At 43.6% G+C, this 24,431-nt stretch overlaps 1 protein-coding gene across 17 annotated transcripts in view; it reads left to right on the top strand.

The window, feature by feature from the left end:
• SUSD1 (sushi domain containing 1) overlaps positions 1–24,431 on the top strand; it is a 282,880-nt gene that overhangs the window by 104,690 nt on the left and 153,759 nt on the right. For 13 of the 17 annotated variants that reach the window (XM_045043333.1, XM_045043335.1, XM_045043334.1 and 10 more), the window contains 3 exons: positions 3,666–3,762; positions 7,703–7,961; positions 12,474–12,513. In XM_045043333.1, coding sequence (XP_044899268.1) covers positions 3,666–3,762; positions 7,703–7,961; positions 12,474–12,513 — 396 coding nt within the window. Of the gene's footprint in view, positions 1–3,665; positions 3,763–7,702; positions 7,962–12,473; positions 12,514–22,897; positions 22,992–23,317; positions 24,032–24,431 lie in introns of those variants that run through there. The other 4 variants (XR_006588969.1, XR_006588970.1, XR_006588968.1 and 1 more) reach the window with 2 other exon arrangements.

Below are 24,431 nucleotides of genomic sequence, written 5' to 3'. Positions count from 1 at the left end.
AAGCACATCTACCCAGGACAGCAGCTGGGGCCGGGGGGTGGGGTGGGGCGCGGGACTGGGAATAGCACCTCGGAAAACATGGCTGGAAGTTAAGATTACTTAACCTTGAAATGAGGCAAGCAACTCGCCTAATGAAGTTCAAGCTTTTACATGAGTGAAAAAAAAGTAGCCTATTTAAAATAGAAGGTGGGGAAGGTCTTGGAACAGAAAGCAGTCTGGAAGTCACATGTGGATGGAATTGGCCGGATGGCAGTGGCACATTTAGAACTAACTGCAGGCATGAAACTAGCAAAGGGCAGTGTAGCATGAAACAGTCAGGGGTGGCTTTCCAGCTCCTTCTGTGGGCCTGCCTTCTCCCAGCTGAGCTAGCACTTTGTTCTGCTTGTACCGAGGACGGGGCAAAACTGGGCAGTCTTAAGAGGTGAACCAAAAGACTAGAGTAACTGGAATTATTAATCAGAGAAGAGCAAACAGAGGAAAAGTTTAAAAGAGCCCGAGGAGGTTCTCAGAGAGTGAACAGTTCATCCCCCTCTGGGCTGAAAACAGGAAATGTGTGATAAAAAGCACTTGCTTTACTGTGACAACAGGACATCACAAATGAGAGGGCATTTCAATGTTAGCGTGAAGGGCTGAGGGCAGAAATTCTCAGATTGGAAGGGGCACATTACCCTGGAGGACCTGGCCAAGGCTTTTCAAACCTCAGCCTCCTCTCCCCATCGCGGCTGCGGGAACCTGGCGGTCGTCTTCCTCAGGGGCGTGAGTTTCGGAATCTCTTTGGAACACACACCTCTTGGAAACAGCGTAGACCTCCAAGGCCTTTTGTGAGACCCTGACTGTGTAAGCAGGGGCTGTTCCAGGTCACCTTCCAGGGTCCCTAGCAATCCCACAGGCTTATGGAAATGTAATTTATGTGGCCATATCTAGGTGACTTTGGAAGGAATTCTAGATTTAGCACTGTTTAATAAAAGTTACTGGGGCTCTCACTCTTCCACTTGGTATCAGATGCCTGGGGATCCTAGTGGTCGGTGCTGAGGTGCATTTACCCCATCACCCCGGGGAGCTACCGACGGCTGACTGTGAAGTCTGGACCTGCATTCTAACTGCCCGCTGGACAATTCCACAAGCATGTCAGCGAGCTGCTTCTGAACTTCTCTTCCAGACCTTGCATGACATCACTGCTGACTCAGTTGTCAAAACCAAAGCCCAGATTCTTCCCTCTTCCTTATCTTCCACCACGTTCTGTTCTCTCTTTCCCTGAGTGTCTCTTCCACCTGCCCCCTCTTCTCCATTCTCAGTGCTGTCACTTGCTTCAGACCTCAGGCACATCTTGACAAGGTTTTGGACAACTGGTACTTTGGATCTTTTTCAGTTCCTCCTTCAACCAGCTGTCTACATTGTATTTCTTTTTTTTTTTTTTTTTAACGTTTACTTGCTTTGAGAGAGATAGAGACAGCACAAATGGGGGAGGGGAAGAGAGAGAGGGAGACAGAGAATCCCAAGCAGGCTCTGCACTGTCAGTGTGGAGCCCAACACGAGGGCTTGAACTCAGGAAACCCATGAGATATGACCAGAGTTGAAACCAAGAGTCAGATGTTTAACTGACTGAGCTACCCAGGTACCCTAATATATTTTTTTAAAATATTTATGTATGTATGTATGTATGTATGTATGTATGTATGTATGTATGTATTTATTTATTTATTTATTATTTATTTATTTATTTATTTTGGGGGAGAGACAGACCATGAGCAGGGGAGGGGCAGAGGGAGAGAGAGAATCCCAAGTAGGCTCCACCTTCAGCTCAGAGCCTGACTTGGGGTTTGATCTCACAACTCTGAGATCATGACCTGAGGTGAAGTCAGGAGTTGGATGCTTAACAATCTGAGGCACTCAGCTGTCCCTAAATTGTCTTTCTAAAATACACATCTGCTAAGAAATCTGTAAATGACTTCATTCTATTGCCAGGACCTCAGATCTGACCTCTACCCACACCTCCCACTTTGTTGCCTACCAGACCGGGGCTCAACCTTTCAGCTACACTGAACTACTGGTGGGGCTGCAGTTCTGTCTCTGCCCTCTCTCCCACCTCCTGCCCCTGTATACATGTATTTCTGCATTCTGTGGTCTCGGCGCCCCCTGCCCTTGTTCAGGTGTCCTTCCTCTGCACCTTCTACAACACCCTGTGTATAACTTTCTCATGGTTCTGAGCACTACCTGTTTCTGAAACCGTCTCCACTATTAGAGTCTGAACTCCTGGAGAGCAGAAACTGTGTCTTCCATGGCTGTTTCTTCCAGCCTCCCATGGTACGTGATGTATAAAGGTAGCTAATAAAGGTGTTGATTGATGATGTATAAATGACATATTTGTTAGAGCTTTTTTTTTTTAGTTTTTTTTTAACGTTTATTTATTTTTGAGACAGAGAGAGACAGAGCATGAACAGGGGAGGGGCAGAGAGAGAGGGAGACACAGAATCTGAAGCAGGCTCCAGGCTTCAAGATGTCAGCGCAGAACCCAATGTCTTGAACTCGTGAACTGTGAGATCATGACCTGAGCCAAAGTCGGACGCTTAACTGACTGAACCATCCAGGCGCCCCTCATGATAGTGCTTTAAAATCTCTCTAGGAAGGTCTAAGTTTTTATTATAATTTGGATTGGAAATTTCTACCCCAAGTCTATTTTCTGATTGGGTAAATAGAGTCTTGAGTGTTTATTTTGGCCTCCTACTCCTCACTTTCACTGTAACAGAGTTCTAGGCCAGGGTTGGGAGGGGGGGCATTCATATTTTATTCTTTGTCTTTCTTCCTTTCTCCCTCTATAAATCTCATCCACTTGATAGGAGTGTTGAGAAGATCATATGAGATGAGGCCTGTGCAGAAAACAGCTAGTACATTTAGTTAGTGCCCAGTGCATCTCAGCTGTGTTACCCACAAGGCACAATGGCGGCCGGTGCCTTCATACTGTGAATGTAGCTATCAGTTAGATACTAGAACACTGGTGTCAGCCAACATAGTCCCCTCCCAGTGGAAAGTCTATTTGGGAAACCTGGTTGCTGGAGAGAACAAAAGAAGGACAGAATGTTCTGTGATTGGGAAGGATCTAGAAGTCTGATATGCTGGTTTTCCCCAGCATATCTGGAACTTGTCCACCAAGTTAACTGTAAGGCCCACTGTATCCACCCTGTCAGCAGTGGGGAATTGCTTATTTTTTTTTAAACTTTATTGTGGTAAAATATATAACATAAAATGTACCATTGTAACCGTTTTCTGGCACAGAATTAAGTACATTCATGATATTGTAAATCATCACCACTATCTATTTCTACAATCTTTTCATCACCCCAGACAGAAATTCTGTTGATCATTACACAATTAACTCCCCCTTGCCTACCCACCCCTCAGTCCTTAGCAACTTCCAATCTACTTCTGCTTCTATGAATTTGTCTGTTCTAGATATTGCATGTAGGAGGGATCATACAATGTCTAAGTCTGGCTTATTTCATTTAGTGTCATGTTTTCAAGATTCATCCGTGTTATAGCATATGTCAGAAAATGCTCATCAGTCCTTACATTTGAACTTTCCTTTTGATGGCCCCCATTAGGACCACTTTGGTCATGCTTCCATTTGTTCTGATCACACCCTTTTCCTCTTTTCGACTTGTTTTCAGAGCCTCCCCTTCCAGAAGTAGACTTTGTCACAGTGCATGGAAAGCCTCTACCACGTCTGAGACTGAGGAAAGCCAAGGAGAAAAATGGACCGATCAGGTGAGCAGTGCCCCCTTCTCCATGGTTGTCCGGGGATCCTCATAGAGAGTTTTGGAAACTTTGGTTTCATTGAGGAGATCTCTCTTTAGGTGCTGCACTCAAATTATTAGGGTAGTATAGGCAGGGCCTCTTATTCATTTATTGTTTTAAACTTTTTTTTTTTTAAGTTTGTTTTATTTTGAGAGAGTGAGTGAGTGCATGGGAGGGGCAGAGAGCGAGAGAGAGGGAAAGAGAGAATCTCAAGCAGGCTCTGTATTGTCAGTATGGAGCCAGATGTGGGGCTTGAACTCACGAACTGATCATGTCCTGAGCTTAAACCGAGAGTCGGCCATGCAGGTGCCCCGGGGCCTTTTATTTTTGATTCCTTGGGCACAGACTGGGTCTTTAACTCCAACCAGGGCCCTTCCAAATGAATAGAGAGACTTCTGAGGAGCCAGAAACAAGCATTTGGGCAGCTTAGCTCAATAATTAAATCCATTCCTTTGGTCAGTGGACAAGCATTGGTTGAGTGTGACGTATCAGGTGTGATCCTTTGCACTCATATCTTCACATACATCTCTTCGTGATGATGGATCAAGAGCATCATTTCATTTACCAAAGACAGAGTATGTTTTTCTTTATTTAAGGATGATCTTTGGGTATGGGTAGTGGCTTCTGAAAGGGTCATTTGGATAACTCTCTTAATTCAATCACATATTGAGTTAAGGGCAAGGCACTGGGTAGTTAATAACTGCTTCTGGGATTCCAGATTGCATTAGGATGGAATTAATCCACCTCAGGTGGAGAACTACATTGTCTTCCATTAGGCATTTTATTTAGAGGGTCATGGTTGGATTAAGAAAGTAGAATTATTCCCTTTTTTTTTTTTTTTTTTTTAGAAAGGAAGATAGAGGTTTCCCTGGAGAGATAAGCAACTCTCTCACAGGAATAAGGCAAGGACGTGGCAATAACCTTGCCATCCTTGACCTAACCTTCATTGTCTTATGTCAGTCTTGACCTGTTAGTCTAATGACCCTTCAGTACAATCAAGGTGAAAATAAATGTGAGATATTATAAAGTTAAAAGAAAGTCTGGATCTATTATTTGTGTGTCCATTTATCTTTATTTTTTTTATTTAAAAAAATTTTTTTTAATGTTTATTTATTTTTGAGACAGAGAGAGACAGAGCGTGAGTAGGGGAGGGGCAGAGAGAGAGGGAGACACAGAATCCGAAACAGGCTCCAGGCTCTGAACTGTCAGCACAGAGCTCGATGCGGGGCTTGAACCCACGAACCGTGATATCATGACCTGAGCTGAAGTTGGACGCTTAACTGACTGAGCCACCCAGGCGCCCCCATTTATCTTTATTTTTAAAAAATGTTTATTAATTTATTTTGAGAGAGAGAGTGAGCATGACTGGGAGAGGGGCAGAGAGAGAGGGAGATAGAGAATCCCAAGCAGGCTCTACACGGCCAGCGCAGAGCCTGATGTAGGGCTCAAACACACAAACTGTGAGATCGTGACCTGAACCAAGATCAAGAGTTGGTTGCTTAACTGACTGAGCCACCCAGGTGTCCCAATCTGTGTGTCCATATATAATGAAACTTAGGCTTTTCCTGTCTTTCCATTAGTTTAAGTGCAGCAAATTCTTAAAGGTCTTTCCTGGGATGGCTATTGCCCACATTGTTCTGTTTCTGACAAGTTACTGGAAGGCACTGCAATTCTGTTGCTATAAGGAGAACAGAAGTTATGATATCACTGTCTGAGAGAACTTGCAAGAGTAAATGTAATATGTAGGCCAAATAGTTACGTAAGGCAAAAAGAAAAGCCAAATGACAGTCTATCTTTGTGGCTAATGTGCTCTCCAGTGCCTCCAAAACAGGAAGTGGAGATCTGTGAGTCATTCAAGGGGGGGGGGGGGGTGGCGGTGAGAAAGAGGGGAGAAGTCTTTCCAGAACAGTCATGTTCCAAACAGCCACAACTGCTTCCCTAACGTCATCAGGGTTAATTACCAGAAGGCAAGTGGGGTGATTTCCTCTCCCTGAGTACCTGGTTTGAGCTGGAGCAGCAGCTTTGCCAGTGTGTGAGACAGGCCTGAGTCTGCTTTGTGCATCATTGGGGGTAGGGCAGTGGCTTGGGGCACTTGGTGGAGCTGGGCTCTGGGACCATGGCTTCCTCCTTAGCTTGGTGATCTTGGACAGATGATACAGCCTGTTCCCGGGTTCTCTTAATGCTAGTGTCTCCCACACTTGCCAACTTCTAGAAATCGCCTAGGGGTGCTTTATCAGCAGTGCAAATTCTCGCACTTGACTCTTGGAGATTTCGATTCAGTAGGTCTGGGATAGGGGCTGGAAATTTGTATAATTATCAAGCAACTCAGCTGATTATGATCATGTTAACTGGGGAAGACTGCTTTATGCCCCATGACTGGTGCCTCTAATGGACAATGTCCAGAACCAAAGGTATGCCTTGAAGTTGCACTTGAACACCACTATCTACATGGAAAGACAAGGTGGACTTGAAGAGGAGCTTGTGGGCAGCATGGAGCTGCCGCACTATTTACTTTCTTACCTGCAGCCATGATTCGTAGGAATGTCTTCAGGTCTCCAGGAAACTGTGTTGTTACAAGTGTTCCCTTGTAGGGAGTGGATTCTTAGTAAATGTTTACAGTGGTGGTGATGACAGCTCACTGCCCTGCAGGCTTTACTTTGTACCTTTTGGAGAAAGCCCTTTGCTGGAAAGTGAGCCCAGACACTGTGGAAATCAGGACTCTGGGACACGTAGGGTTTTTGGGGTGGAGATTTTCCAAGTCCAACACCTACTATGGTGGGGGGGCTCCCTTTTCTTAACGTAGTGACCCATGGACTTTTAGGAAGGAAGAGGTAGGGCGTTTAGGAATGTGGAGCAGGTAGTGTATATTTATTGGTAAAATAGATCATGTGGCCTAATGGTTTGGAAATGACCCCAATCATATTCGGTACTGATGCATATTTTTCCTCTTTACTGAAATTTCAACTCAAGAAATGTTAGTGGGGAGTCAATCACAGCCAAAGAACTGTGTAAGGATTTGCAAGGATATAAGTGTCAATCATTTAAATCCCTGCTCTTAAGCCTGATCGGGAAAGCAGGTGTTCAAACATGTGCTATACTAGAGGCAGGAGATAAGGACTGAAGATTGGGAACAAAAAAGAAGTCGTGATTCATTCTCAGTGCGTTTTTATGCTGACACCTCCTTTCACCGACAGGTTTTGAATTTGGTGGGATAAACCATAATAAACACACACAAAAGGAGAGTAGATTGCTGGTGTGCCTCTTTGTCCACACTTAGGGAACAGTTCCACAATGCACATATGACATTGTCCCTTTCAGGCTATTTCAGGATATTGTCAGGCTGGACTAACTCATGGTGACTTTGCACTCCTTCCTTCTCATTTATTTCACATGAACTTTGGTATCAGTCTGTGAACCGGAGGGAATGCAGATCACATGAGTTCCGTTTCAGGTTGCCATGTGATTAGAGCCTTTTTGCAGACTTAGCCCATTAACTCTTGTAGGCGGCCAGCCTCCATGTGACTGCTGAACCCTTGGCCCAGCTGGGCTTTATTTGCCCACGTGGAGAGCATTGATTAGATCGGCTTTATGGCCTGCACACTCAGGGCGGCCATACTTGTAACAACTTCTCCCAGCTCTAGAGGATGTACTTGGCGTCCATCCTCAGTGAGAACTTGAGATCCCTCACCCCATGTCATGTGGCGTTAGCAGTACAGGTTCAAACTGAAGTGCCCTACCTGTTGGAGCCATCAGACTGTCGATCCGCTGTGGGCAAGGACTTTTTCTTGTGCAGTGTTGTATGTGCCTCTAGTGCCTAGAGGAGTGTTTCTCTCATAGCAGGTGCTCAATAAATATGAATAAATAAATGAATGAAGCAAGGGTCTGATAGACATTTTCTTTTTATTTCCAGTTCCTACCAGGTGTTGGTGCTTCCCCTGGCCCTCCAAAGCACTTTTTTTTGTGATTCTGAAGGGGCTACCTCATTCTTTAGCAACACCTCTGATGCCAGTGGATATGTGGCTGCGGAACTACTGGCCAAAGATGTCCCAGATGATGCCATGGAGATATCTATTGGGGACAGGCTGTACTATGGGAAATACTATAATGCACCTTTGAGAAAAGGGAATGATTACTGCATTATATTACGAATCACAAGTGAATGGAATAAGGTATATACTTCTTTAAAAACTCTTGTGACTTCTCTGTTTTCTTCTTCATGTGAAAGTTAAATGTTTGGACATTTGTTTTCCTGGTATTTGAGATGGACACTGCATGTAATAACCATAAAAATGTGTTGACTACTTTGCCTTTATAAATGACGGGCAGGTGAAACCTTTAAGGAGGTTGATGTTCTGAACTTCCTGCAGGACCTGGCTGGATTTATGCTTGGACTGACCTAGTTTTGGTTCTTCCTCTTAAGCTGCGGGAATGCCCTCATCCTACTGCACTGCTGAAGCCTTAGTTAGAAAGGAACATCTAGATTTCCCTGTCACTTCCTTGTACTCCTGCCAAGCTGCCGCCTCCCCTCACTCTGTCTTGGAAGCAGGAAGGAGAGGCAGATTAACGTCAGCACTGCCCTATTTTCTCCTTCCATTGCTTCCTCGGCCATACCCACCTCTCCTCATCCTTAGAAAGACTGTTATTCCAGTGGTGGTTCTTTCATGAGACCTAGAACTATGTAGTCATTGTATAATGAATAAATCTAGTGAGTTGGATAGGCAGAAAGCAGGAGGTGGATCAGTGGGCCGGGGTAGAAGTTCTCCTGGAAGAGCCATTGTGATGGGTTGTCCCAGGAGAACTCGAAGAGTGGGATAAATTCACATAGATTGGTGATGGAAATTAGAAAAACATTGTATTAATATTATTAGAAACATCTCCTTTTTAAAAAGGTTTTTAATGTTTAATTTTGAGAGAGAAAGTGTGAGTGGAGGAAGGGTGCAGAGAGAGAGAGAGAGAAAGAGAGAATCCATAGCAGGCTCGTTGCTGTCAGTGCAAAGCCCAATGTGGGGCTCAAACCCACTAACAGTGAGATTATGCCCTGAGCTGAAGCTGTCTGTTCAACCAACTGAGCTACCCAGGCACCTCAATAGAAACATCTCTTGACTAATGCATCTGAGCCACCTGGACTATAAGGTTCATCCCATACTTACGATCAAGACACACTCTATTTTTTTAATTAGAAAAAATATTTTAAGGTTTAGTTTTGAGAGAGAGAGACAAAGTGCGAGCAGGGGAGGGGCAGAGAGAGAGGGAGACACAGAATCTGAAGAAGGCTCCAAGCTATGAGCTGTCAACACAGAGTCTGATGTGGGGCTCGAACCCACAAACTGTGAGATCATGACCTGAGCTGAAGTTGGATGCTTAACTGACTGCGCCCCAATTTTTTTTTTAATTTGAGAGAGTGCACGTGCATGAGCATGAGTGGGGAAGAGGGCAGAGGGAGAGAGGATCTCAAGCAGGCTCCATGCCCAGTGGGAACCAGATCTCACCACCGTGGGATCATGACCTGAGCTGAAGTCGGACTCTCAACCGACTGAGCCACCCAGGCACCCCATCCTCCCTTTTTAACATTCTACTGTATGTATGCACCACATTTTAGCCATTCATCTGTGGATAGATGCTTGGGTTGCTTCCATCTTTGAGCTATTTTGAATAAGGCTGCTATGAACATGCTGTACAAATATCTCCTTTGAGTCCTTGCTCTCCATTTTTTTCGGCATTGACCCAGAGTTGGAATCGTTGGGTCATATGGTAATTATCTTTGTATTTTTTTGAAGAACTGCCTCACAGCAGTGGCACCATATTACATTCTCACCGACAGTACACAATTATTCCATTTTCTCTACATCCTCCCCAAGAACTGCTGTTTTCTGTTTTGATAATGGCCCTCCTAATGGATGTGGGGTGGTGTCTCATTGTGGTTTGGGCTTCTGTTTTTCTAATGATTAGCGATGTTGAGCATCTTTTCAAAATGCTTTTGACAACTTTTATATCTTCTTTGGGGAAATGGTTATTCAAATCATTTGCCCATTTTTTTTAATGTTTACTTTTTGAGAGGGCACACATGCACACACGTGTGTGAGCAGGAGAGGGGCAGAGAGAGAGAAGGGACAGAGGATCAAAAGTGGGCTCTGTGCTGACAGCAGAGAGCCCAACTCAGGGTTCAAACCCACAAACTGAACCATGAGATCATGACCTGAGCCAAACTTGGATGTTCAACCAACTGCGTCACCCATATGCCTCCCTTTACCCATTTTTTAAAAAGGTTATTTATTTCTTTGTTGTTGGGTTTTAGGAGTTCTCTATATATTCTGGATATTAATCCTTCATGAGATTTGCAATGTGCAAATATTTTCTACCATTCCATGGATGGCCTTTTTACTCTGTCATAAGTGCCCTTTGATGCACAAAAGTTCTTAATGTTACAAGCTTCTTTTTTTTATTCCAGTATAATTAATATACAGTGTTACATTTCAAGTGTACAATATAGTGATTCAACAATTCAGTGCATTATTCAGTGCTCATCATGATAAGTGAACTCAGTATTTCATTTATTTATTTCATTTTTCACCCATTTATTTCACCCACCCACCAACCTTTGGGCATCAACCAGTTCTCTGTATTTAGAAGTTTTTTTCCTCTTTGTCTCTTCTCTGCCTCATTTCACTTAGCATTATACTCTCTAGATCCCTCTATATTGTTGCAAATGGCAAGTTGTCATTCTTTTTTATGGCTGAGCAACACACACACACACACACACACACACACACATCTTTATCCATTCATCTATTGATGGACACTTGAATTGCTTCCATATCTTGCTTATTGTATATAGTGCTGCAATAAACATAGGGGTGCATGTATTTTTTTCAATTCAGTTTTCATATGCATTGGGTAAATACCCAATAGTGGCATTACTGGATCATATGGTAGTTCTATTTTTAATTTTTTGAGGGCCCTCCGTACAGTTTTCCACAGTGGCCACGCCAGTTTGCATCCTGCTAACAGTGCATGAGTGTTTTTTTCTCCACATCCTCAAAAGATCTTAATTTTGATGAAGTCAAGTTTGTCTATTTTTTCTTTTGTTGCCCATGCCTTTGGGGTCACATCCAAGAAATCATTGCTAAATCCAATTGTTAAAAAGATCTGTATATCTTCTTTGGCACCATTTGTCAAAAAGATTTCCTTTACCCATTGAATGTTCTTGGCCACCCTTGTTGAAAATTATTTGATATGTATGCAAGAGCTTCTTTTTGGGCTCTCTATTCTGTATTGGTCTATGTGTCTGTCTTTATGCCAGCACCACACAGTTTTGATTACTATAGCTTTGGAGTAAAATTTGAAACCAGGAAGTGTTTTCCAGTTCTCCCAGTTCTCTGTGTATCTGTCCCAGTAACTAGCACCACCATGCACCCAGTTGCTAAGATAGAAATGGAGGAATAATTCTTGCCTCCTGCCTCCTTATCTTCTTGTCTAGTGCATCATCAAATCCTATCTATTCTATCACCATAATGCTGTGTAAAATCATCCTTTTCTCTCCTTCCTCATTAACACTGTTTAGCCTTTGACATCTCTTGCCTGAACATCAAATTTTCTAACTCATCTTCCTGTCTCTTACTCTGTCTCCTTGATCCATATAGCTGCCAGAATGAGTTTTGTAAAATGTAAATCTGGTCATGACATTCTGTTTTAATGAGCTCCCTTCTTCACCTGGCCCCACCAATTTCTCTCCTTTAATATACTCCATTCCCAAGTACCTGCCTTACTGGTTATTAAGGTTAGATCCCTTTCACTGGTTATTATTGGATATTATTTTCCACTAGATGCACTTAGCATCAAGGCAAAATTAGTCACATTCAAAACTTATGGCCATTTTGAGCTTTCCCCAGAATTTGTCAGTGTAAATATATTTTTTCAATTTTTAAGAAAACCAGATTGCCCAAGGTTGTCACTTGAAAGAGAATTTCCTTTTGAACTTAGAGGGATCCTTCTCTAACCCCTGCTATTTAGTTTCCTCTGGGGAGTGTTTTGCAGAGTAATCCCAGCCATTCCTAACAGACAAATATGCACATAATAACTGGGGGAGAAGAGAAGGTATTTCATTCCAATGAGTTTGTGGGTCTCCTCTACCGTGGATGAGCTTTCATATGTTATTACTATTGTTGTTGTTATTTTGTTCTCTTTCTGGCCCTTGGCTACTGTTTGGGTAACTGAGGCAGCCGGGTAAGTATTCTCTAGAGAGGTGAAGTATTATTATATGCCAGGGCTTCTCATAGCCTAGCCTATCACATGCATCACTATCTTGCTGAACTGGATGTGACCTCGGAATCTTTCTCAACAGAGTTCACAGGCAGTCAATGCCAGTTGCTCAGAGCTGGCCAGGGGAATGAAACTCATTGCCATTTCTGTCCTTTACCCATAGTGTGTGCTTTGTGAGATCTTTCGAGAAGCTATAGAATTGATCCCCAGGGTCATTTCTGTCCCTGCTACCTATGCCAGTCCCTCGAATACTTAGTAGTCACATGGCTAAGGTATGCTATGTTAGAGCTAGAAGAGGCCTTAAAGATATTTTCATCCAAATTAAGAGAAATAGAACATTAAATTTTCTGGGCTAAAATGTATTATTTAAACTGATGTCATGTGCTGCCTAGTTAAACGTGTTGCTGTGTTTTCCTTTATAGGTGAGAAGATGCTCCTGTGCAGTTTGGGCTCACGTGAAAGGTAAAACCATTTTCTGCTTAAGCATCCTGTCCTTATTTCTCCCCTCCAGCCTGCAGCATCGAGTTATGTTAATGAGATTTCTTTTTAAATTGTTAAAGGTGACAGAAACCCATCTCATACTAGTTTAAGCAAAAGACCATAGCTGAAAAGGATGGGGGTGGGAGCTTATGGACCCAAACCTACAAGGGCACCAGGACTCCAGAAACTGACACTTGGGACTTGACACCAGGAGTGGCACACTCTGCCTCTGTCTCTGCTGTTTCTTTTTCTTTCTTTCTTTCTTTCTTTCTTTCTTTCTTTCTTTCTTTCTTTCTTTCTTTCTTTCTTTCTTTCTCTCTCTCTCTCTCTCTCTCTCTCTCTCTCTCTCTTTCTTTCTTTTAACATTTATTCATTTTTGAGAGACAGAGCACGAGCAAGGGAGGGGCAGAGAGAGAAGGAGACATAGAATCTAAAGTAGGCTTCAGGCTCTGAGCTGTCAGCACAGAGTTCCACGCGGGGCTCGAACTCATGAACTGTGAGATCATGACCTGAGCCAAAGTTGGACGCTTAACTGACTGAGCCACCCAGGAACCCCTCTGCTTTCTGTTTCTAAGGATGGGTTGGCTTCATTTCCTTCTACAATAAGCCATGTGATGGAGAGGGATGGGCACCAGCTGCCCAGTTTAGCAACTCCAGTGGGAACAGAAAGTTTTTCAATTCAGGGGAAGAACCCTTTCTCCTAGATTAAGTGCCTGTCCGTGGGAGACTGGTACCACCTCCTAGAGTGCTATGTACTATGAACAGCCTACCTTGGATTTTGGGCTTATTCGTGTGGCTGGTTGGGGGCAGATCAGTGTGATTGACAGCGACACTCGGATTGCACTGAGAGGTGGACACGACCCCCATCAGGAAAAGAGGCACGCAGAAACATGTTGATAGACCAATACAAAGAGCAAAACAGTCCACTGCTTTGAGCCATTTAGCTGCTTCGCATGTGCACACACTTACATGTATACTTTTAAGAAAAACCCCCTCATGTATACTTTTAAGAAAAACCCCCTCCATGATGGAAGAATTATCCTCTATACAACCACAAGTAGAATTCTATTGGACGACAACTGTGTGTGGGTCTGTTACTGCATCCAGCTCCAAGACCAGGATTCCTGAGGATGGTCCATCCCTCTTGATCAAATCCAGGGGGACCTCTCGCGATCTGTTAGCAATCTATGACTAAATGCCCAATGTAAGCATCCTCAAACCGCAGGTTATAATGTGAAAGGGGAAACTGAATAAGCGCAATAAGCACTTTCATTTAGAAAGGAGGAAAAGATAAAAGGCTGTGCAGTGGTCTGGGCGCCCATAACAGCGACCACATCCTGCTGGATGGGAAAAACTGGCATCCCCTGCCCTGGCAGCAGAGTGAGCCGCCTGGTCGGTTAGATGGGCTGCCTCAGTCTTTTCCTGGGTCTGCCCGATGGGAGAGTGAGTACCCTTGTCCCTTTCCTCCAGAGCTGTACAGACACAAGAGATGTAGCAGCTGGGTGCTGTGTAGCTTAAACCTTCTTCCTCCCACGGGCAGTTGTCCAGGTGGGAGAACTGCCTCAGGGCTTGAGCAATCACAGCTCCTTGGTTGCCAGACTTGGGATTTCCCTGGCAGTACATTTCTTTAAACCAACAGGCAGCCAGCCAGTGGATTTGATTCCTAGGAATTCCATTAGTTTGTTGCTTAATACCAGAAATCCTGTCAAGTTTATGACCTTTGTATCTGGACCTTTTTTCTTTGCGGTTTATGAGTCCTAGCAACACCCTGAGGAATTTTGCTTTTAGCTTGGAGTATCAGTTTAACCCCTTGCATCCTGTCAGTTACCTCAGAGCAGCATAAAACAATAGGCTGGGGTGGTAAGGAAGTGCCTGCAGAACTCTGCTTCCAGGAGGACTCCAGCTCGGGGCACTTCACAATGGGGGATTTGTTACCTTGTCAGTAGAGGGTGCTTAGCAGGAAATGATGGGAAGGGACCTGGAGAATTAGACTTCCTTCATTTGTCTGCTTGTCTTCTAATCTTATTTCCCATCTTTTTAATCTCTACTGACACCAGCTTCAAAAAGAGCAGAGGACATGGCTTTTTTACTGGGCAAGGCGCATTACCAGACCATTGGATTGTGGTTGCCAGGCAGCGAGGGTCTTTGTGCCCCACCCCCCTCTACTCTCTTGAGATATAATTTACATATAACATTGAATTTAAGGTGGTGACTTGATCTATATTGCAAAATGATTACCACAATGAAGTTAGTTAACACCTCCATCAGCTCCCATGATTACCATGTATATTTGTGTTGTGTGTGAACATTTAAGATCTACTCTCTCAGCAGCTTTCAAGTATTTAATACAGTATTGTTAATTATAGTTGCCATGTTGTACATTAGATCCCTAGTACTTATTCATTTTATAACTGGAAGTTTGTACTCTGGCCAACATCACCCCATTTCTCCCCACCCCCCTGACCCTGGCAACTACCATTCTACTCTCTATTTCTATGAGTTCTCCCTTTTTAGATTTCACATATAAATATGATCGTATAATATTTGTCTTTCTATGTCTGACTTATCTCACTTAGCATAATTAGTGAGGGTCTTTCTTAACAAAGATGTGTGTTGTTACACTTCTGTGTGTAGATGGGCTAAGCTCCCTGTCTTGGAATTATTTTTTTTTATTTTTTTAATTTACATCCAAATTAGCATATAGTGCAACAGTGATTTCAAGAGTAGATTCCTTAATGCCCCTTACCCATTTAGCCCATCCTCCCTCCCACAACCCCTCCAGCAACCCTCAGTTTGTTCTCCATATTTATGAGTCTCTTATGCTTTGTCCCCCTCCCTGTTTTTATGTTATTTTTGTTTCCTTTCCCTTATGTTCATCTGTTTTCTCTCTTAAAGTCCTCATATGAGTGAAGTCATATGATTTTTGTCTTTCTCTGACTAATTTCACTTTGCATAACACCCTCCAGTTCCATCCACGTAGTTGCAAATGGCAAGATTTCATTCTTTTTGATTGCCGAGTAATACTCCACTGTATGTATGTGTGTGTGTATGTATTTATATATACATCTTCTTTATCCATTCATCCATCGATGGACATTTGGGCTCTTTCCATACTTTGGCTATTGTTGATAGCACTGCTATAAACATTGGGGTGTATGTGTCCCTTCGAAACAGCATACCTGTATCCCTTGGATAAATACCTAGTAGTGCAATTGCTGGGTTGTAGGGTAGTTCTGTTTTTAGTTTTTTGAGGAACCTCCATAGTGTTTTCCAGAGTGGCTGCACCAGCTTGCATTCCCACCCCTGTCATGGAATTTAAATGAAAGCCACAAGAAATAGCCACGTATTTCAACATTTGGACATTTTGCAGCCAATCCATTCCCTAAGGCTATAAGGATGGGAATAGAGTTCCCACAAAGAAAAAAGGTGCTTTTATCAGAAGAATGGAGATGTGCAGGCCTCCTGGACATAGAAATAGCTTCCAGAATCCACGGCTTTCAGCAGCTGTTTGATATGATTAGCAAACTCAAACTGGGTGGAAGAAATGGCCAAAGAGCTGGCTATAGTCATTCTACTGTGATTAACTTAACAGGGAGGATTTTGCTTTGGAACATGTCTACGTGGCTTTTGGTGGTACCTTTTTACCCCCTCTCAACTTAAAAACCAGTGTTGAAAGAGGGTTCAAACCTTTGAAATCAAACTACTGGGAGGCTCTGGAGATAATAGAAAACCCAGTGTAATATTGAAATTCTGAAGGCAATTCTACTCTATATTGTACAAACATTACCTGTACCGTCACACACCTTTGGCAGTCCCCTTTCGCAAAAATGTTGGAGACTGCCATCTTACAAAATAATTTGCAGGATCCAGATTAGTCCTGAACTTGTTCCAGTTCATTTGCCGAGCAATGGCCCCATTCTTGCCTTTGCCCAGTGACAAATTATGCTACTTACCTGACGCAGATTGCTCCTAAAAGGGCTTTGTGATTAGCAGGGAACCAGCAGTTGGTTTGATGGGAAATGGGGAGGCCTGGGCTTCCTTGCTTGAGCCTTGCTACTAATCAGCTGAGGGCCTTTGCAATAGTATTTAACTTGGCAGGTTCTCAGCTGCCTCTTACCACAATCTTTCTGATCCCTTCCAGCCACAAAGTACTGAGTCTGTGATTTCCTGAGTCACAAAGCAAAGTCATTTGATATATGGGAGATGATCACACACTGTAATCACAGAACACTCTTCAGTCATAGGCATGAAACCCCTGAGTCATTAGTGACCCTTTCCCTTTCAGCCACATTTTACGCCTAGGGTGCGCTGGTCTCATTTCTGGATTCGTCCCCTTGTGCATAGGCCTTTATTATCTGTAGCACAGACAGTGGGCAAAGCCTCCTTTCTCCTCTTCCATCATGGTGTTCATAGTTTCCTTCTTTTTTTAAAAAAATTTTTTTTAATGTTTATTTTTGAGAGAGAGAGAGAGAGAGAGAGAGAGAGAGAGAGTGAGTGAGTCGGGGAGGAGCAGAGAGAGAAGGAGACACAGAATCCGAAGCAGGCTCTAGGCTCTGAGCTGTCAGCACAGAGCCCGAAGCAGGTCTTGAACTTCTGGACCATGAGATCATGACCTGAGCCAAAGTCGGACACTTAACTGATTGAGACACCCAGGCACCCCAGGGTTTTCTTCTTCACTCCAGCCTACATGCCTGACTCATCTGTCCAAACTGTGGCTCTGATTTTCCTATTTCCCCTGATGGTTCTTCCATGGTTCTCCATTACATTTTAGACTGGTTTCTAAGGCCTCACTTGGACACCAGCATGCCCTTCTAGTTGCATCTCTCCTTCTCCATTCAAAATGATGTGCTAGCTCTTCTCTGGTTACGGCCCTTGCTTATTTTCCTCAGTGTCTTTGCTCATACGGTTACTTGCTTATTTCCACCTGGATTGCCCTATAACCTTCCTGTAATCTTTGCTCACGAGTTTGTTACAATCCCACCTATTCATCAAGATTAAAATCAAATGCTGTCTCCTCCCTGAAGCTTCTTAAAATTTACTCAACAGGCAGGAACACCCTCTCTCTCTCTCCCTTCTTCCCTCTTCCTCTCCCTCTCCTTAGCCATTCTGCCATACTTTAGAGAAACTGGTGCACTTGTCCTTTCATACTAGATTTCATACCCTGAGGGAACACGTTTGAAGAGTGGAGCAGTGCCTGGAACCCATTGGGTTGGATGATTACTGGTGAGCCAGCCGCATAGTCTGATGAAAAATGAAGCATAGGAAGTGTAATACTTAAATAAGCCAGGGAAGAGTTACCTTAAGATCTAATCCTAGCGTGTATGTTTATGTTTGTATATGCTACACACATGTACGTATACACACACACACACACACACACACACACACACATGCATATTTTAAACCTGCATAATTGTGGTAGGCAGAATTATAATGTGGCCACTGCTGGACACCCACCTTCTCTCATTTACTCATTCAAAGGCTATTCTCAGTGTTGCCATGAAAGGATTTGAAGATGTAATTAAGATCCCAAATAGATTATCCAGATGGACCTGACCTTCACATGAGCCCTTTCAGTCTGGATCTAGGGGTCAGAAACAGGGGAGATTGGAGATTCAAAGGGAGAGATGGATCTGACATAAGGGTTTCTCCTGCCGTCTTTGAAGATGGAGGGAACCACATGGCAGAAATGTGGGTGGCCCATAGGAGCTGAGCCGCCAATGGTTGATAGCCAGTAAGAATATGGGGACCTCAGTCCTGCAGCTGCAAGGAATTTGGAAGCAGGTTCTTCCCCAGAGGCTCCAGAGGGAAAGGCAGACCACCTGACACATTGATTTCAGCCTTGGAAGACACTGAGCACAGGACCCAGTCACAATGTGCCTGAGCTTCTGGCCTACAGAAGTACGAGCTAATGAATTGGGGCCAGCTGCTAAGTTTACGGTAATTTGGAAGCTGCAGTAGAAAATGAATTAAAAAAAAAAAAATTTTTTTTAACGTTTATTTATTTTTGAGACAGAGAGAGACAGAGCATGAACAGGGGAGGGAGAGAGAGAGAGAAACACAGAATCCGAAACAGGCTCCAGGCTCTGAGCGGTCAGCACAGAGCCCGATGCGGGGCTTGAACTCACGGACCGTGAGATCATGACCTGAGCCGAAGTTGGACGCTTAACCGACCAAGCCACCCAGGCGCCCCGAAAACGAATTTTTAAAAAGTTGCTGATTCATCAGGTGTTACTTATCTCTAAATTAATCTTCTACTTTGATCTCCTTCGCCGTCTCCTCCTCTGCAGGGAATTCAAGTGAGGAGACCCTAGAATAGCAGACAGGAATTTCACATGCCAAACAGAAGTCATGGTGCTAATTATTTGTACCTTTTGGAGAACAGAATTATTGCTTTCAGGAAATGGCCCTGCTTGTGTAAATTCATGAAAAAAATGTCCACATCCATAGGCAGTTTTCAAGCTGTCCCAGAGCCTGAGAGTAGGCACAGGGTCTTTCTAACTTGCTCCTCAGCACCTGTGATATCTGCATTAGTGCAAGAGTTGAAGATAAGCCCAGAGAAGGCCTGTCATTCCTCCTGAACACTGTACCTCCTCAGGGAGCCACCCTGAAGAGAATGGTGGAGTTTAGCCTAATGGATTTACTCTGTCAAGGTTGAGTCACTGCAAATCTGTGATATAACACATGACTCACTCACTTCAGTTTCTGATAGAATATTCTACAAGTGATTCAGAAGAAGAATAAGCATGATATTTTTAACCGTGGAAGGGAGGGTAACCAGAGGATGGCAGAACTTTAAAAAATGTAATACAAATTGGTCAGCCGTAAATGTTCTCAGTGAGGAATTAACGGCGGGAAGTCCCTAAAGAAATCTTGTGTGGCTACACTGTGAACACTTTGGATTGGATGGACTCAGATTTTCACAGACTACATGCACAAAGTAGACCAAGAGATGCATACCAGCAAGAACCATGCCTGGAGCCAGAACCCAAGTCATGTTATGCAGAACAAAAAAGATGATTGTCCAATACTTTTGTGTAGGGTAAGGAGTAGTTGGGCAGGCATGTGGCTTAGGGTAAATGATGTCCTGCTGGTGGATGGTCAAGAGAAAGTCAGGTTCATACACTCCTACTTTGCTTCTGTCCTGTTGGTTTGTGAGGGGACATTTCAAAGCAAGAGAAGAGCTAACTGCTTCACATAAAGTCTTCTGACCTGGATGAAGCACATTCTATAATGCAGGTTCATACAGTTTTCACATGAGCCAGTGGACCACTGCAAGTGGTCTTTGAGAAATGGTGAAGAGAAAGCAGGCTGGAGATGAGCAAAGAACATGGAACTTTGTAGAAGGAAGATAGGCTTTGCAAAGTGTAGTCGATGATAACTTGAAGTCAAGGCCAGGCAAAATCTTTTAAGAGGTGGCTTTGTGGTAGGAGCCACAGTAGTTCCCAGCAGTTAGCATTATGGTTTGTGCATTAGTAAATAATGCTTAGAAAATTCTCACCTGCTTTAGATAAATATTTTAGGTAGGCATTCACTTACATTTTGTTCTAATTTTTTTAGGTTGCTATTTGAGCCTTTAACCTGTCCGGGTTTTATTTTGGCATATATAGTATAAGCTCAAATGGTCAAAATCCTTTTATTCTAAATGGCCACCCAATTTTCTCAACACTAGTTACGAGTGATGTGTCATTTCCCCTAATGATTTGAAACAGTAACAAAACAATAATTAACAATAGCTAACATTTGCCAGTTGCTTACTGCGTGCCAGGCACAGTGCTAACATGACTTACCTCATCTGTTTCTCACAATAACCCAATGAGGTGGACACTGTTATTATCATTCCCATGTTACTCGATCATCCCTCAGTGGGGAAACTGAGGCACAGAATGGCGAAGCAACTTGTCCAGAGTCCACAGTTAAAGACTTGGACAACCCGACTTCAGTATTTAAGCTCTGAAATTTATTTGGTATACGTGGGTTTATTTCTAGGCTGTTATGTTCCAGTATATTCATTCCTATGCTGATACCGCACTGTTTATCACTAATAATGTGAGTCACTCTCCTAGTTTTTTTTCTTTTTTCACCACTAATTTCTAGTGTAACCACATCCTTCCATTTTGTAGTATGGCCTCTTAAAACACCAAGACATTTTTTTTTCTTTCCCCTGAATATTAAAGGTAGCCAAACAGCATAAGCCATGTTTTTTTTCCAGAAAGTCTCCTGAAAACACTTTCTGAGGTAATGGATTTTGCAGAGCTTTTTAGCAAGAAGTGTAGTCCATGGCTGCTTTTGCTGGTGCCAGCTACCCTATTAGACAACAGAACCCAACTGCTCCCAGCCTGGTTGGAGAGATCTGAGCAGGTGCCAATCAACATAGCTTTCTGCAACAGTGGGAAGATTTTGAAGCTGTGCTGTCTAATATGGTAGCAACTAGCCACGTGTGGCTACTGGGCACTTGAAATGTGCACTTGAAATTGAGCACTTGAAATGGTATGACTGAGAAACTGAACTTTTAGTTTAATGGAAACTAGTGTAGATTTAAATAGCCACATTGTGTCCAGTGGCTGCTGTAGCGCAAATTAAGTAATGAAAAAGTTAAGTAGCAGGAACTCTTCTCAGATGTGCCTCATTCACTGCCAAGGAAGAGAGTCATCTATGTTTGAGGGTCTCAAGTCCAGGGGCTACTAATTTTCCTCTCAAGCCCCTCCTTACTTAACAGAGCTTTGCTTTTGCTGTTTTCAACTCTTCCAAGGCAGTGCTGGATGACCCAAGGGGCAGACTAAGCATGTGCCTGGGGCATTGGTAACAGGAGGGTACAAAAAAATGAAATATTTGGATGTTCCGGCAGTAAAAACCATGGCAAATCATTTGGCAAAATTTGGACTTAGTTGTGCTTCCTTACATTTATTCCATGGCTTGATGGCACTTTTCTTTTTCTTTTTTTACGTTTTATTTATTTTGAGAGAGAATGCGTGCAAGTGGGGGAGGGACAGAGAGAGAAGGAGAGAGAGAATCCCAAGCAGGCTTTGTGCTGTCAGCGCAGAGCCCAATGTGGGGCTCAGCCCCACAAACCATGAGATCATGACCTGAGCCGAAATCAAGAGTCAGATGCTTAACCGACTGAGCTACCCAGGTGCCTCGGTATTTTTCTTTCTAATTCTATGCATGCAGGGTCATCCCCCAAGATCTTTTCGATGTCTGGTGGCACCATTGCACAGTTGGTCTTTTACAGTGCTACAGTCCGAGACCCCATCATCCTCAGCCTGTGCAGGAAAGGACAGGGCCTACACGAGGGGGAACATGACCTTCTCTGCTGTAGACCATGTCGATTCAGATCTGCACTGGGAAAGCATGGTGTTATGGTTAAAAGCAAAGATGCTGGAATCAGACAGCTTGGGTTTGGACCTGGCTCTGTTGTTTATTAGCTAGATCACCTTGGGCAAGTTGTTGAACCACTCCATGCCTCCATTCCTCATCTGTAAAATGGGAATAATAATAATAATAATAATAGTGTCCCATGTACTATTATTACACTGGGCACTATTATTGCAATACACTATTATTATAGTCCTCACTGGGTAGTTAGGAGAAGTAAATAGAACGGTGTTTGGCATATAGTAAATGCTAAATAAGTTGTTTGCAAATGAAAATGAGCCCTTTAGTGTAGAACACGATGCTCTGATTCAGTCACTTGGCCCAAATGTGCAACTCAAATGTGGGTGTCTTTTGGTCTATAACAAAGCATCCCCCTGGGGTTGACATATGATACCCCCCAAAGAGAACATATATACATCCTCCAAAGAGGTTTTACATCAATTTTCTTACTCTATCCTCATGGCAACCTGCTGAGCAGAGCAGGGAGGTGCTGTCCTTGTAGGTGTGCAGGGAAAATGACAGATGACTCTATCCGGCAGGGAGGATTTGTTTGCTGTGTTTGACCACTGGACCTACCTATCATTTTTGGAGCAAAAATCCAAACGATGTCAGAATGACTTCTTTCTTCCTCAATGCAAACGAAAACTGCCTATAAAAACTTTCAGGCATAATTGGTTGAGAGAGGACCAATACAAGCAACACGGTCTGCTGTATTTGTATTCACAACAAGATGAGCTTTTTTATCCCTTGTAACTTGAATGTGGCCTGGTTTTCTATTTCCTCTTCAGAAATCCCTTGGAAGTGTATTTTCCTTAGGCCCTACACCCTCCAGGCCAACTCAGGGGACACAGAGGCACTCTGAGCATTCTTGGGATGGTTTAGTAAATGGGGCCAAGCTCTGGGTTAAAATGGAGTGAGCACAGGTGCACCTGTGCCTCCTGGGAGGGCCACGATTCCTGCTGTGGGCTCAGCATGTGGTTTTGTTCCGCAGATTCGTCATTCATGCTGCAGCAGATGGTGGGCGTTGGGCTGGGCTCCGTGGCTGTTGTGATTATTCTCGCATTCCTGTCCTTCTCAGCCGTGTGGTATGTGAGACTGTCATTTTTGAGAAATGAGCGGAATGGCGGAAGGATGGGGTTGGAGTCATGAGAACAGCTGGGATTGAGGAGAGCCAAAGGGGATGTGGGCAGAGGTTGTCCTGGGCTCAGCACTCAGCAGGTGAAAGGCACGAGTAGTCTACACCTTCGGGCAGGGAGGGAGATGCGCTTCTGCTGCAGAAAAAGAGCAGGGTTGGTGATGGCTGTGCTGATTTCCCATGCTGCTTCCCATGAGGGTACATGAGCTGCACATAGAGATACACCAAGGGAAAACCAGAGTGTGTCAATGGACTCTTTTCCTCCTCCACATCTAGATTGCAGACGGGCACTACCTGTGGAGGATGCACGGTGCTGGGGCAGATGTTATGGCTGTTTCTCAGGTGCCTGCCTAGACAGAGGCCCCATGTGGCTTCCACCCAGGTGTGTATGGGTCCGCAACTTTTTCCATTCCCAGCTTGGTCCCGTTTCTGGATTCCGGATGGTGAATACCTCTGTGGAATTCCCCAAAAGGAGGAAACTCAGGAATTGCTGATGTCTTCTCTGCTTGCTACACAACCAGTTCTGTGTGTGAACGTGAGACCCTTGATATACAATATAATATTGACCGCAGGCTAAAGATCATGTGGGCTGGACCCTTGTCTTCCTCTGAGTGATACCTGAGAGCTCTTCTGGACATTGAATACAAGAGAGTCTCTGCATCTTCCTTTATGGCATCTCTGAATTAATTTGGAATCCATCCTTTTACAATGAGCGATGAGGGGGACTTAAGTTTGGGCTAGAATTTGCCTTTATGAAGGAGGTCATTCAAAAGGATAGAGCTCTTTGACAGTAGGCAAACTTGTCAAACGTTTTAGAAGCAACCCTTTTCTTACAATCGATCGATATGCTAATAGTATACTAACCCGGCCTGACTCCAGTAAGTTCCCTGCAATGTGTGTTAGGCAGTGTCGCTTTGATACAGATCCATTGGTTTACAGGTAATCAAAAGCCACAAGTTTTCATTCCAATAAAAATATTCTGTTAATTTAGTCAGTTCTTCTCTTCCACACCAAAGTTTATAGCAGCCTTGTCTACCTTTTTTATTACTCTCTGATATAAATGACCTCTGCCTTCCTTTAGTGACAATGGGTTGAAACATTATAAAGCCCATGGCCAGAATCCATGTGTTCATAGGGAAGGGGGAAGAATGTGAGTGATGTGTAATCTTCCCCTTTACCTACAACCTCAGTAACTATGACTGTTCCTTTATCATGAATCATGACACATTAAATGCAAGCAGCCGTGGGCCCACCGTCAACTTGCTGAATTTACAGACGGAATGTACTAGATTTGGCTTTTAAACTCTGAATCAGTGTTCTTTAACTTTCTTCTCTAACTGGTGGTGTAATTCCAAGGCTCAGTAAGAAATGAATGGAGAAGACAGAGGCG

This window comes from Felis catus, chromosome D4 (assembly GCF_018350175.1).
Source record: "Felis catus isolate Fca126 chromosome D4, F.catus_Fca126_mat1.0, whole genome shotgun sequence".
NCBI lineage: Eukaryota > Metazoa > Chordata > Mammalia > Carnivora > Felidae > Felis > Felis catus.
Note: the sequence above shows the minus strand (reverse complement) of the source record. Positions and strands in the feature narration are given on the sequence as shown.